Source organism: Rhea americana, unplaced genomic scaffold (genome assembly GCF_003343005.1).
Source record: "Rhea americana isolate MKP2758 unplaced genomic scaffold, rheAme1 scaffold_351, whole genome shotgun sequence".
Lineage (NCBI taxonomy): Eukaryota > Metazoa > Chordata > Aves > Rheiformes > Rheidae > Rhea > Rhea americana.
The window spans coordinates 388,092-403,273 of record NW_028186481.1 but is presented as its reverse complement, the minus strand read 5'-3'; the positions used below and the strand labels follow the sequence as shown (position 1 = coordinate 403,273).

The 15,182-nt window shown below is 44.0% G+C and overlaps 1 protein-coding gene across 6 annotated transcripts in view; it reads right to left on the bottom strand.

Moving 5' to 3' along the window:
- TBC1D16 (TBC1 domain family member 16) overlaps window positions 1–13,715 on the bottom strand; it is a 33,396-nt gene extending 19,681 nt beyond the window's left edge. For 5 of the 6 annotated variants that reach the window (XM_085311925.1, XM_085311928.1, XM_085311929.1 and 2 more), the window contains exons 1-3: window positions 12,762–12,781; window positions 7,988–8,223; window positions 6,292–6,922 (exon numbers count right to left, since the gene is read on the bottom strand). In XM_085311925.1, the coding sequence (XP_085168051.1) occupies window positions 6,292–6,922; window positions 7,988–8,165 (809 nt within the window). In that variant the 5' untranslated portion in view covers window positions 8,166–8,223; window positions 12,762–12,781. Of the gene's footprint in view, window positions 1–6,291; window positions 6,923–7,987; window positions 8,224–12,761; window positions 12,782–13,695 lie in introns of those variants that run through there. The other variant, XM_085311926.1, reaches the window with a different exon arrangement.
- Between the last annotated feature and the right edge of the window lie 1,467 nt (window positions 13,716–15,182).

Sequence of the window (15,182 nt, the reverse complement as noted above, 5' to 3'; positions counted from 1 at the left end):
CGCACTGGCTCCCCCCGCACCCCGCTCTAGCTGAAGCGCATCTGCGGCGCTTTAGCAGCGGGGGTTAACGCAGCTTTAACGCAAAACAGCGCAACTCTCGGCACCGCCCGGAACCTTTGGGAGGCGATTCTAAACACACAGCTCCCTGCCGCTCCCGAATTTCTGTTCCTCTGTTGCTCCCCTTTTGCTTCACTAGCAAAGCTGTTTGCCTGGTTATGGGATCTCTTTCTTAGGAGTCATCTGCTCTCATCGAATATTCCTCAATTAAAATCCTAAATAAATAGCTTCACCATCCCTCAAGCTGTAATTCCTGATCTCAAGTTAGCTGTCACTATTTTATTCCACAGAAATCTGGCAGCAAACCAAAAGAGGAAAAAAACAAACCTGCTATAATTAATGTTCTTGCTGTTCAAATATTTATGTAAAGCAAGATAGATCCTTATGTCTCTGCAGTCTCTTGGATCTGTCCAACCTTCTCAGTTTTGCTGCCTGTAACAACTTCAATTGATTAACAACCTCAATTGATTACACAGCATGCTAACAGCAACAGCTAAGACATGTTCCTCTTCCCAGTACCTGGCTCAGTACAGACCACCTGAAAGTAGCTCCTTATAGGAAGCTTACAACCTACCCCTATAAATCAAAGAGAARGAAAAAAGTCCCACCTTTTAAACAGAGAAAGTGGGGATGCTTTTGATAGGCATTACTTTGGGTAAAAATAGAATTAGGTGCTTCATTATTTTACATCACAAATTACACTAATTCAGGCAAGATCCTGAGAAATTAAGTCTGACCCAGAGAACACGGCACTGCACTCAGCCCCAAGGCTGGAACGATGGACACAGTGAGAGCATGACACAACATGCTGCAAGAAGTTACAGGAGGGTTTGAATCCAATGACCAATTCCCCTGGTTCTAGGAATATAATCACTTCTGTTACAACAGCGATGAATTCCCAACCTCTTGATGATTCCAGAGCTCCTGCTAGTTCACACTAATTTCAGCTCATTTCCCCGGTAATTTTGCCTCCTGTTTATTCTGCAGAGGTCTGAACAGCAATAAGCCTTCCAGGTGAGCTGCCAAAACAACATGATGCAACACTGTGCACTTTGTTGCCACTCGCTCCTGCAGCTGCTGCCACCCTCCGTAACTGCACCTCCGCTCCCTCATGAGAAGGTAATTTATTGATTAGCTCCCTAGGAAGAGGCTTAACAACAGGATGTCCAACAAATCTGTAAAAATTGCATCAAGCAAGACTCCAGACTTTCTTCTTGTGCTGTGTGCTTTACCTAGGCTGTCTAGAATAGCTGTTACATGAATTCACGTCGGTTAAGGAGCGTGAGAACTGTACTATAGTTTAGCTCTCTCATTATAAAAATGCTTCATTATTTTTATTATTGGCTGCTAAAATTATCACCTTCTTATGAAATACATTTGCTTCAGGGGCAGATCTACTGATATCAGTGGCCACATTAATCACACTGCTATTTATTTTTGCTTGCCCTTTAAAGCACGTGTCGTGGGAACACGAGCTGGAGTATATTCCAGCATATGCATCATCTGTGGGATTGCTCACAGAGCTCCGACCACAGGCCAGATGTTGCCCTGAGCTCCACTTGTACRACTCCACCACAGCGGCGTCTCAGTCCAAACGGTGACTGTATCAGCCAACATCCCAACCGCCAGCCAGTGGAGGAGCGGACGCCAGCATTCGTCCTCTTCAGCATTTTTGTATGGTGCTAGTCAGGTAGCAGCAACTGCAGTTTATTAGTAAAGTGAAAAGCCTTCGGCAGCTCCACTATCTATTGTCAGGAAAAACTCCTGTTAACCAGAGATCACTGTAGCAGGGCAGAAAAAATAAAACCCTACTTAAAAAGCATTAAGTGCTTCAGCAACCCATTGGTATAGATCTGATGTCTTCGTCAGTTAAAATAACTTCAGAAGCACTGGTTGAAAGACATTATATAGATGTCGAATGCTRTTGGATCTCCAGCATGTAGCAAAATGCTATTAGTTTCACTTTACTGATGGGAAAAATGAGAGCAGAGTAATTTAGCAAGGCCACAACATGCCAAAGCTGGGTATAGAATACAGTTGTGCTGAATTAGTGCTCTTCAACCCACAAGGCAAGCRTTTCCTGACAGACAACCCAGCAAAAACAACAGCGAAAAAGGGGGAAAAAAATAAGAGAATGAAACAATTTTATTTGCAGTACCACCACTTCCCAAAAGAAATGCAGTCAGTGATAAAACTGMTATTAATATCGGTATTTCCCATGCTAGCTGCCTCCCTATAGGGCTCAGAACAAGGAACCATGGTAGTATGAGCAGCAAGGGGCCCTCAAAGTTAACGAGCACAAAAACCAAAAGGGCAAAGTCACCTTTCCACAAGAGAAGAACGTACTATACAGAAGTGCCAGGCTCAACTAGAAAAGAGAGCCAAGAATGTGTACACTGGTGATCTGACACTCCCCGTGCTCTTAGCCTTAGCAATTGTGTAAGTGCGAAGAAAGCATCAGTCGCTGCATGGGATCCCTGGCAGCCTTTCAAACTGAGCAGCAAAGGGAGGGGAAAAATTAACAATGGATACGTTTTCATTTCCGTCTGTTCTAAAAGGCTAGTTGTTGGTTTAAACGACTCGTTGTGCAACTCAAATGCTTCCAAGCCTATCTCCCTTCTCCCTCCCTGGCCTTATTCTGCACATACCAGGATTTTTTTTTTTTTTTTGGGGGGGGGTTACCTTCTATTCCACAGGCTACCTTCTCAAAGGGATGCTCCAAGAGTACATGACTTGTAACTCTTACTCACACGGATACTTTGGTATGCAACTTGCTGAACCATATACGTTGGCCATCCTGAGCTCATCTGATCCAAGTCTGATTCCTAATTCTTCCCTCTTAATTCCTCCACAATGTCATATTTTTCCATTTCTGACAATATCTAACTGCAGGGAAAGAAGGATGACTGCATTGAAACACCTATGAAATGCATTGCTTCAGCTTTTGAAAGAATCACGGGGAAAGGCAGAGTTCTCTTCTAACAGCTCTCCGATGCTGAGGGAAATAACCAGAAACATTYGCTCCTCTTTGGAGGGAGGAGGTGACCGGGGGGTAGGGAGGGAAGAGAGCTGTAACAATCTGCCAGCAGTGCAAACTTTGTTCACACTCCAATTCTGGCTCAGATGGGAAGCAGCCAGCAAAACAAAACAAAACCAAACCCTTAAGAAACATGGAAGCTGTTTTCATGCTAGCAGTGACTTTAAAACAGCATCGACTCTCCCCCCCCCCCCAAAAAAAAAAAAAAAAAAAAAAAAAAAAAAGAGGTGAATGCAGGAAATAAGAGAATGCTTTCTGACCAAACTTTTGCAAATTATCCTGTGAAAACTCTCTCAAAGAGTTTGTAAGGAACATGCAGTTCCTGCAGATATCAAGGTTCTGTAAAGAAGAACAAATTGGCATAAAAAAYGGACACCCTGGACAAAAGCCTTTCAAGTCTGAAGTCCCAAACAATGAAAGGTCTGTTTGACTAATCTGCTGCAAATTATGAGTGCTGCATGTACTACCGTAAGAGGCTTCCAGTCTGGTGCCGGAGGAGTTTAACAAACAGAAAAAAAGAAAGAAAAAACTCCACCATGACCATCAGCAGCGTATGCAAACGCGAGCCGCTGCAAGGCTGGAATCAGTACGACGGGCCGGGTCTGTGGGGAGCCGGCAGAGGGCTCGCCCGAGCCGCGCCGAGAACCGCAACACGGGAACGCGCCAGCAATTCGTAGGCAAGGTACGAACGACGCAGCACACGGCGTTTTCTTCCTTACTTGACACTACTAACAGTTCAGAGCACAAGCGTTGCAAAGCACACGGATTCCTGCCCATTCGCTCAGCCGCCGGTTGCTCTGCAGGCGCAGGTCTTCGCCAGCCCCCCTCCTTGCAGAGCATCTCTAAAGCAGGCACGCCGTCAGGTGCAAAGCTCTCTAACGCGACTGCAGCCCTTGGAAAACACGAGCGTATGGCCTTGTGGCTGAGGCCCAGTACTAGGATTTCTGCAAGATGAGTTCAATCTCCTGCTCTTAGTGGAGTTCAGAAATTATTTTGAACATGCTCTTCACTACTCCTGTTTCTAGCCACTGAAGCAAAGAYAAAGAACTGTTATTTGCATGTGTAGATTAATCAGGCCACAGATGAGGCTACAACTTCCCCCAACGCTGAAAGAGAGCAATATTTTTCCTTTAAAAAACTTATTCTAGAATAGACTAGAAATGTTCCTTTATATATATATATATATATATATATATATACACACATATATATATATACACATACAAAGAACAATTATTCTTTATACTGTAGGTCAACTTTGATCAAAGATGCACTGTGACAGCCCTGCAGTATACTTCTTTGCAACAGTTACATGACTAAAAACAGAGATATCATCACTAATAAAAATAAACACAAGTTTCTCGTAGTTTATTCAGAATGTTATCCTGATTGGTGACCATTTGTTAAAACTCAGACTGCAGATTTACTTAAAAAAATAACTATTTTCAGAGTGACAGAGACAGGTCAAACACACTCAGACTGCCAATACTGCAGCTTAAAAAGACTTTTTTTTTTTTAAACATATCTTAAAGCAAAGTCTTTGGTGGTGGTGGGTTTTTTGTTCTTCTTTTTAAGTCAAGGCTAAGGTATTTCTAAAATAGACATGGTCGTCTCTGAAAGCTGAAAGCACGTGCAACTAAAGGTTCAACCCCAAAACAGTAGCCTAACATTAGAACATAATCTGAATGGGAAAAARTTAGAAACCAATGGAAGTGAAATCTCAATCTATTTCACTGATAGAGTTAACCAATATCCAAGAATGGAAGAACAAAATAAAGTCTGTTAATAGAACTGGTATTTAATCATTCAAAGGCTTTTCTGCACATTTTTTTCAACATATCTTTAATGACATTTATGTAGTTTCAGAAGTCTTCCACATTTGTATCGGTTGTCAAAAAGAGTGTCAGACATCATATTCGGAGAGCTAGTAGAAACACTTTCAAACTGTGTTGTCTAATGCAATCTGGAAAACCAAGTCTCCGTTCTGAGCGCTTTGCAATGCAATTCTCTAGCCAGAGGAGGGAGCTGCAGCCGGCTGGGACGCGCTGTGCCAGCTCCTCCAAAGCTCTGCCGGAACCGCTTCCCACCGAGCCGCTGCAATGCTCCATCCCAGAAAATCCTGGAGGCTTGCAGTTAATTATAAACTTATTGCTAGGACGTGCATCAAGTGCAGAGTAGATASAAATTTCTCAGATCACTGCACTTCTTAAATGTTTTATAATATCCAGAAAGAGTTGAATCTATTACAACACTTCCTTTATAAACCTTGTCCTTATTGCCATTTTCTGGGTTTGAAGTTAGCCCATAAAATAAAGCAACAACGTATCTTCAAATGTCACATCTTAACGTGGTCTGTATGTTTTTGACATACACGCACACAGAATTTGTTTTTCCTAATTTCAGGCATAGTTTCAAAGTTCAGCAATATTCTTAAAATCAGCCCCACGGTGCTTCAAGAACACAGCACACATCCCCTCCCAAGACAGCAATGAGTGATATACTGCAGATGAGCGATAGACCGCAGACCAGAAAGCCATAAACATTGCTTATTAATATAGCAAGTGATACAAGGATATTACTATTCATTATTCCTCTGCCAAGGTGCCCTCTTTCCCCAACATGGAATCTACTGCAGGTGCCATGCTGACATTTAGATATACCCGTGTTGACTAAAATATCCAGTTTAGACATCTTAGAATTAACGTTTTTATATCTAAGTGGGACCACATGTAAACACCACCAAAAGGAGCTCGTACACACRGACTCCAGACCAGAGTGCTTTATAGAGATACCCAAAGCTCAACAGCAGAGCTGGTATGAGAAGGCAGAACCTTAATGCAGCTCTCCACGAGAAGCAAGTAATACATCTCCTCCGCAGAATCAATTAGACCAACAAAGCACCTTTCTCATTTAGAAACGCTGCTCTTCCAGGGCTCAAGACAGTTTATCTGACAGACACGTACATACACAGCCCTGAACAATGGACAGCATAAGGGTTCGCAAGCAAAAGCAGGACTAGCCAACAACCAATTTCCTTACAGGTATTACAGTAGAGAAGGAATCAAAATAAACCCGAAGCAAAACAGGAGATTTAACTCTACACCGCTGTCAAACTTCTGAAGTTCTTCAGAGTCTCCAGGCTCAGCAACCTGCACCCCAGCCGTTCACCCAGAAACTGGTAGAAAGGACAAACTCACCTGCTTTCGTTATCCAGAAACACAGAACTACTGCTTTTCCCGAGGGCTTCACTAATGGGAGAGAGGCAGAAGGGGGAGGAGAAGGCATCAGAATCAGAGTCAAAAGTACTGTCCCTGCTCACATCATCAGCAGACAGCTCCAAGGAGCCCTCGTCCTCCCCCTGCTCCGGCCTGCAGTCCAGACCTTCCTCCAGCCCCTCCACCGACGGCTCCGACCTGTTCTGCTCATCCTGAGAACTGATTGTCGATAAGATTCCTGAGTCACTGTGGGCAGGCTGGGGGGAATGGTGGGTACCGTCTGCCGCCGGGCCACACTGGGAGAGCTTCTCCCCTTCCGAAGAAGGGGAGCTGACATAAGCCAAGTCTTTCACAAGCTGTGACACAGCCAAGATGTCTTCTTCCTTCAGGATCACTGCTCCTTTCTGCTCCGTGGGGGAAGTCTGCCGGACAGTGCTGAAACCCTGAGTGTGCCGGCCCCGTTTGCGGGGAGCTTTCCGGACAGGGGAGCTCTCAGGAGTAATATAGCGCAGGGCTTCYTCATCCTGCCTCTGAATGCGTGAATTTGGGACCCAGGCAAGGATAAGTGTGGTACCAAGTAGCTCATCTTTCTCCATGTACAAGCACAGATAGCCTTCAAGAAAGCAAAGGATCAACCAGTTACGACACAGCTTTATTCGTAGGAAACTCTACTAGCCAGAAATTTGCCTTTCCCTATCTCCCTCCCCCCCCTTTACTACTATTACCCATGGGAAAACAAACCTTTTATTTCTCTACTGGTAAATAAAGTCTTTACCAGTGGAGAAATCTGTCAAATAAATTGTGGTGTTCTCAATATTACTCGGTATTTACAAATAATYTCAGGTCTGCATGTTTTTTGAATAGACTAAATTCCCTCTGTCCTAAGCGGATACAGAAATCACACACAATTATTTCAACTTCCTGGATGGATTACTAATCAAGAATAAATTACGAAATACACTGCCACATGAAAAACTTTCACTGTTAGTTAAACAATTYCAAGTGCCAGCTAAACATTTGTTTCTCAAGAATATTTACTTTCACATAGCTAAAGGGCTAGAATTCTCACAGAAAGCCAAGGAAAAGAGTCACACACACAAAAAACAGAAGTGTGGATCAATGTTCATAGAATAATTAATTTTGTGAAGTTAAGCCAGTAGCCACTACTCTCTCTGATGAGAACATGAAAGAATATAGTAGCAAATGAGAATAAAAGGACAGGGCAGCATTTATCTTCATTTACTCCAGTGCATGCAGCCACAACCAAGTTTCCTTTGTTTTCCCTTTAYCAATGGTTGTTGAGGCCACTCTAGCAATGACAGTTACATGATGACACTTGGCTTCTCTGARGAAAACACGTATTTGAAAAAGCAGTAGAAGTTAGTATCCTCAAATGACAACTTTATTCATCTTCTGCCAATAAAAAAAGGATTCATTAAAACATGTAAATCTTTCCTAGGCCAGAAGAAAAAGGAGGCATATCATCAATTTTCCTGTTGAAAGGAGAGCTGATAGACGAGCTTGTSGATGGCTCTCCTCAGTTCCTCATAAGACTGCCTTGCCCTGTCCCTCACTGGCACCTCTTCATTCTTTAGAGCCCAAGATGCAAAAATATATACAAACAAACTCCAAGAAATAAAAAAAAAGTGAGTGAGCAGTGTCTGCAACAGCCTATCACCTGGGTGATGCTCCCCAATGCCTTGCAGCTGCTCAGGAGGATGGACACAGACATTGTTCTTAGAGTAGATAATTTCCCCATCAAGCACAGAAGATGAACCGCTGCTACCACCAGGATTTAAGGTCAAGAAGTCAGAGGCTTTTGAAGAGGCACGTCGGAGGAGTCGCCCCAGAGACATCGCCAAGGAAATGTTTCCATTATCTGTCAACTTTAATCAGGAGCCAAATTCAGAAGATCTGCCAAGAAGGAGGTATGAATTGTGTTAGAACAAATATAATGACTGTAAAGAACATGCATGCCACTAGCTAGGAAGGAAGAGTCTCCCATCAACTGCAACATCAGTTCTACAACTCTAGCAACAACTGACAAATGCTCTGGTTATGCATCATCACCAACCACATGATGTTGATCACAGAAGAAAAAGACATGCCAAATAATACACCAGACAAAGTATATCTCCACAAATCTCGGTGAACAGTAGTGTTAGCAGCCAAGGGAGTCACCTAAGCCTGGCTGCACTACTGAAATTTCACTACTGTTAGCAACAATGTAGAATTGAGCAGGAAGAGGGTGYACCAAGTGCTAGAGAACAAGAAGTAAGTCTTTATCCTACAGTCTTTTTCTGTGCAATGAGGAAACAAAAGAGAGAAAAAACCCTACATTTTAATAATTACCATAGGGGAGAAACAGGAAAGTAATGTTTGTCACTCAAAATTRCCCAGTAAGCAAATACTCAGAGATGCAAAGCTGCCCAGTGCATCACCGTCCTGGGGATGCCAAGAAAAGTCAGAGCAGATCCTGGAGGATTTCCTCAGTTATAGCACAGAACTACTACTGGAAGGCCACAATAGCAAATGAGGAGCTGCTGCTTCATCCAAAGTATAGCAACCACTGATCTCCAAGAAAACATAAATTAAAACTTTTTCATTTTGCACTTACAATTTCAGCACAAACTTAGTGGGTTTTTGTTTGTTTGGGGGGGGGTGTTGTTTTGTGAGAAGAGGTGGTCAAATAGGGCTTTTTCAGAGACAAGCAGCAAGAGAGCCACGTTCAATAGAAGGAGCCAATCTAGTAACAGAGTGTACATGCCAACTCAAGGCAAATATTCAATATCAATAGCTAATTTTAGCTAACTGGAATATGATCCCCAACTAACCACCAAATAAGCCTTATACTTAAGTGAGAAGTGTTCTTCAGCAGGACTGTTGAGGAGAAATTCTACAGYGAATCCAGAAGGGTTGCTTAAGCTACAAACTATTTAGTAGACAGATCAGGAAGAACACTTGATATGTTGAAACAGCAGGTGGGTCATGCACAGAGCAAAACAATTTGTGCATGCACAGCTCAAAATAATTCAAGGCACAGCAGGCTCTACCTGGTGCTACTTCTCCTAGCTAGGAGACTTCTGATTCTGTTCTGCCAGAAGTACATGAGGTCAGAAAACATCTACTTTTGTTTCTTTTTATTTACTCAGCCTTACTTGCTAGTGAACAGGCCAGTCTGACCTAGCATGCAGCACGTATTCCCATGGTACCAGGTCTTGGTACAGCAGTTGGAGAAATCAGTTCAGCATACTACTCACAACAACTGTCTCACACCATGGTCTGCAGAGCACGTAATAGGGCTATCCGGGGCAGCAGGAGCAAGCAAGTAGGCCTTGACTTATACTGTCAGAGGTACTACATGCAGGAAATATTTAAGGGCTTAAAACACGCAAAAACAGATACTGAATAGTTCTGATTTCTGTAAACAGTTTTCTCCAGATAAATGAGGAAATGAGAGAGCAGAGGTGGTAAATCAGAAATTAGCAGTTCTGAAATAGCAGACCTGCAGTTGTTGCACCTTCCAACAACTAACAGTGAGGAATGCTCATTCTTTTAGAAGTCTCCAAAGAATACAGTACTGCTACAGGCTCTGGTATGTATCTTGGAGAAAATCATTTGCCTTAACCATTTTTAAAGAGTAAGTCATCTTTCTTCTCATTTCACCTTGCAAGAATAGAGAACAGTGAATGCACTCTGTTGCAATTTCTCCTTCCCATCACCCAGTTACAAAACACAGTTTCAACACACAGCATTGAAGGATCTTGAAGCAGTGATGTGGAGCAACCTGTATGGCATCAGAGGCTCCAAATCTCCAGCATATCTGAAGCAGAGGAGGCTAACCTGTTATCACAACATTTTGTAGGTAGCACAGTCTACTTTGCTGTGCCACACTGCTCTCAAGCCAGCCTGAATGTGCAGACCTTTAATTACATCAGCTATCTCATCAAAACTCTAAATTCACAGAACCCGCATGAGCAAAGAGAAGGTATAAAGCTGATGGCAGCTGTTTGCCAAGGAATGCTTCCTTGGAGGAACATAGGCAAGTTGTTCCTAGTAAGGGCAGCAGATGGACATGCAGGTACAAAAACAAAGCTTGTTTGTTGTCCTACTGCAACTCTCAGGGGCGTTCAGGAATGCAGGAAGAGGTACAGTACTTGTCTGCCAACAGAAGTAACACTTAATTAGTTTTTACCAAGCACAGAAAGAACAAAGCAACAGGTGAAGATAAAAAGCTGCCCCTGAAAACCAAGAATTTAAAGGAAAGAATCATTTTGATCCTACTGAACATCTGTTGCTTCAGCATTGCCTTGATGTGCAGGTGGAATGGGGTGTAATTACACACATGCATGCACAGGTTGGGAAGACAAATCAAGAAAAAGACAGGAGGTCAACAACATGATGTTTCGCCTGTATAGAAATCTATTCTATTATATTTAACTTCCATACTGGAGAGCTACGCCTCAGATAAAGCCAGGGAAGTCAACTAAAGCATGAAAACTGATCATTTCATTTTCAGGTTTCCAGCTTAATGTTAGCCTGGGGTGGCAGCGACTCTGGATTACTATCAAGGGGCTGTTCTGCATTCTCTACAGAATAAATATTTAAACTACCTGAAGAAACCAGAAGAAAAATAGCCAGCTCTGAGCCATCAAAACCAGGGCATGTCCAATCAATTTACTTCCAGGTCAGGGTAACAGGTTTTTTTGAAGGGTAGTGGTAAGTAGCACATAGTATAACTTTTGTAAGGTTTTGGATGCTACCTCCTATGACATCTTTTTGAGGAAGTTAGAGGCACACAGTCTAGATGAGACCACTTCAGAGCYGGTGTAAGGCAATAGCTGGGGTGGCTATCAAGGCTCTTCATAAAATAGATTGATATACCAAACTGGGATGAGTAAGGAGGTGTTCCCAGTAATCTCCCCTGGATCTGGTACTATTCACTACTTTAATTAATGACATAAACATGGGTGAGGGGTGACAGGGAATGAAAGTCCATCCATTAATTCATAGATGACATTAAGCAGGGAGAGACAGCAGATGCTATCAACAGAATTTCAAAGCAGTCTTGAAAAATTAGGGAAATGGCCTACGGGGGCAGGAGGGGGGAGGATGGTATTAATATAGACAAATGCAAAACAAACAGACAACCAAACTGTGAAGATACATTGAAAATGACTAAGTATGCAACAGTCCCTCAATATAGGATATTGGGATTATTTAACATCAAAATCTAAACAGAGATCCACTACCATGGTGGAAACAAACAAGCAAATAAACCAGGATATATAAATATCATCTTTTACTGTTGCCACAGGCTAGGGAATCCCAATATGGCTTTGGTCATAATATTAAAAATAACAGATGCACATCACTGAATAGTTTCAGGGAGTGTGACAAGAATGATTAGAAAGATTAAAAAAAGGAAAACACAGGTGAATTGCTACTGCCAAAAAAGGGGAACAGCTGTGCACATAGGACAGGAGAAGTAGTAAGGCAATGAAACTACAGCAAGGAATATTTAGTTTCACCATTCCAGTAGTAAGGACACTGATGCACCAGAACAGGGCAACCTGAAGGCGGCATTTCCATCACTGGAGGATTTCAAAGGCAGGCTAGACAAATAGATACCCACAAGGAATCATGTAAGTATTTGGTTCTAGCTATGACCAGGTAATGGAGTGGACATCTGAAGGTCATCTAGTCCAATCTTRCAATCCCACAAGTCTCTGAAACACAGCTTGTGATTCTGCCTTTCCTTCCCAAAAGACAGGAGTTAATACAACATCAACCAGCAAGTGTCAAAAAACAGATCTCCAGGGGCTGCTCCATTCTGAGCCCTTTTCTGCGTATGAGGCAGTCTCTGCCTGGATGTCCACGGGGCCTGGCTGTGAGCAGAAGCAGATACTACAGCTGCCTGTCTTCTACTGACTTGGAAGGCAGGCAAGGCACTCTGTCCAACTGCTTAGTCAGCAATACATTCATACCATTAAAATGTATTTTTATATTAATTTTCTATTTATCCCTTGATTTTAAGGGATTCTTTCCAGTGTGGCAGGAACAACCCTGCTCTCCAGAAGCTGAAGCACTCAATTAGCTGATAAACCTTTGCTGAGAGCCAATATTTATTAWGCACACACACACATTTTCTTCTCCCACACATCAACTGTCGCCACTAAAAATCTTTGCTGCAGCTACGGAGACTGTTCTCGCAGCCCCTGGCTGCTCTCCCAGCCAATGCCAGCATTTCCCGGCTACACAGTATCTCAGAAACGCACTAAGGAGCCAACTCCTGAAATCATCCCAGTACCCTCTTCACAAGAGCCCCACCAGTTACTGCCAGCAGCATCTCAAGTAACACTGGCTGCTCGCCTCGCTTACAAACGCCCTTCCCCTTCTCACAAAGCRATAAACAACAAAACCCTGTTTGGCTTGGCAGATTACACCCTCACCTTGGCAGACGCTGCTGGACCAAATGTTGCTGCCTCCGGTTGCACAAGCTTTCCGCGTTCTCGTAAAGAAGGGAACYGCAGGGTTTCTGCGCGGCCTGACACAGGATCCAGCACATTACGCATGGCTGGTGCCGGGCACACAGTGACACCAGAGCGCTTCAGACACACAAGGCAACACAGTGTATTTCACAAATAAGTTTAGCCAGTATAGGTGTATGACAGCCTATGATCAGCGGAGGGCTGCATCCGACAAGCCACACTGCTGAGCAGTTGCGTGTCTGGCAACAGATCTTGTGACTTCAAGGGCTAATTTTCTGYGCAAGAATTTAACAGCCTGACAAGTAAAATAAGCCGAACTACAGGGCTCTTGAAGCAGAAAACGAGACCAAGAGCATGTCTGGGCACAAAGGTGATACAAGAGGTGATTTACAAATCAGCACCAAGTTTAAGCATGAAACACTTTAAGAAAGAAAATCCCAACAGTATTTTTTTCCCACCTTAATCAAGGAAACTTGAATTTGATTTTACATATTAAATGAGTACAGAGCCACTGCACAAGAAACATCTCATATATTACAGAAGTTACTGTTTCCTCCTCTCTTTGGAAAAAAACATATGTTAAGTTCACATTTCTCATAACTAAAGCACACATTACAGTACACTGTAGGCAGTGACCAGAGACAGAGTACAGGAACCCAGGAGTCAGGACTTTCAGTTTCTTCCCAGCCCTTTGGCAGGATTTTCTGTGCAGCTCTCAACTAGCCACTCGCTCTGATCTGTACTTCTCTATGTACACACGAGAGGACTTGTAACAACCTTCCCTTTGAATTTCAAYACCTCTACATTTGAAAAAAAGAAAAGCAGCTTTAAAAACTACTAGCTATTAGTTGGAGCTATTCAAGATGACCTAGCCAAAGCAAGGAAAAAAATTTACCATAGAGAGCCATTCTGAAGTCATCCCATTTCGTGGGGAGAATTATGTAGGTCACCAAGAAGTCTTTTCTTTTTGACCTACTGGAGCAGCAATGGCATGCAGAGTACAGAGCAAAAGGAAAAAGTAATAGCAGTCACTAGTGAGGGTTGAAATCCTGACACTCAGACAACTCAAATTCCAGTCACTTCAGTGGATTAGATTTCACTCACATGCATCTCAGGTGAGCAGGAAAAAAAGGGGGGGGGAACACAACAGACCAAATACCTCAAGTTTGACTCAAAGATAAGGAGAGAAAGGAAATGCTATCATCAGAGCCAGCTGCTGGCTGCTCCCAGCCACACCTGCTCAGACCTAAAAAAAAGCAAACAAAAAGCCTACCACTCCTTCAACACTAAAATTCAAATTGCAACATATGCTTTAGTGATGATAAATTACTACTTGTGACATATGTCCCTCTGTCCCAAGATGAAACATCATTTCAGGTGACTTAACTGTAGTGCTTGTGCAGTAGCTAACTTCTTAATGGCTTTTTGTTTAAACTGTCTTCCAGCCACTGCCCTATGTATTAGCATCTGAAGAGTCTCAGGTGCCTGGCTTGACTGCCATGCTAATGAACTCATTGTAATGGCTTTTCTTAATACCGCGAATGTCAGATCAGATGGTTCCGCCATCCTATGGCRGTTTGAAACAGTCTTGTCTTCATTATACAAGGGAAACAGTCCATGCCCCGTCTTCCTGCCTGCTGGGCAGAGAAAGCAATGCTCTACCCTAACCTGGCTCTCCAGCTTTATGCCAACCACGTAGTGAGACACAGAATCAAACTGGAAGTTTTCAGCAAATCCAGCGCAGGGTCAGAAATGGAGCTTTAACAAACTCCTCTGGTTTCAGCCAGGTTATCACCAGAGTGAGCGGGAGCTGCCCTCAGTTTACGAACTCAGAGGGAGTTCCTACGAAAGGAGCAGCAAGCTGCACATCCCGAAACTGAGCAGGCCTAGCAACGGCTGGTCCTAACATTCCCATTTTCTCTTAAAAGAGCTTTCATTTTTATTCCTTCCTATKCATACCGGCTACTAAGAACATAATATCGTTGCGAGGGAACCTACCGGTCTGAAAACAGCAGAGAGGGGCAGAAGCCAGGCGGGAGGAAGGAGAGTTTCTCTACCGACCCTCACCGACGCACCACCCTGCCCCGAAGGGCAGCGGCCGGGCACCCAGCGCACCCACCCGCACGGCTCGGCGGATCCGAGGGCGCCCTTCCCGGGGAGGGGGCTGCCTCTCCACCCCCCCGGGACACCCCTCCTACGGACACCCCAGCCGCGTGCCCAAGCGCCAGCGGCTGAGCTCCGGGCACCGTCCCGCGCCGCAGGCGGCCGCGGCGGCGTCTCGCCCGCTTCCTCCCGGCTCCCCGAGCGCGGCGGCGCGCCCGCCGGGACGCCCAGCCGCCGCGCACGGGGAGCGGGGAAGCGGCGCGGGAAGGACGGCAAGAC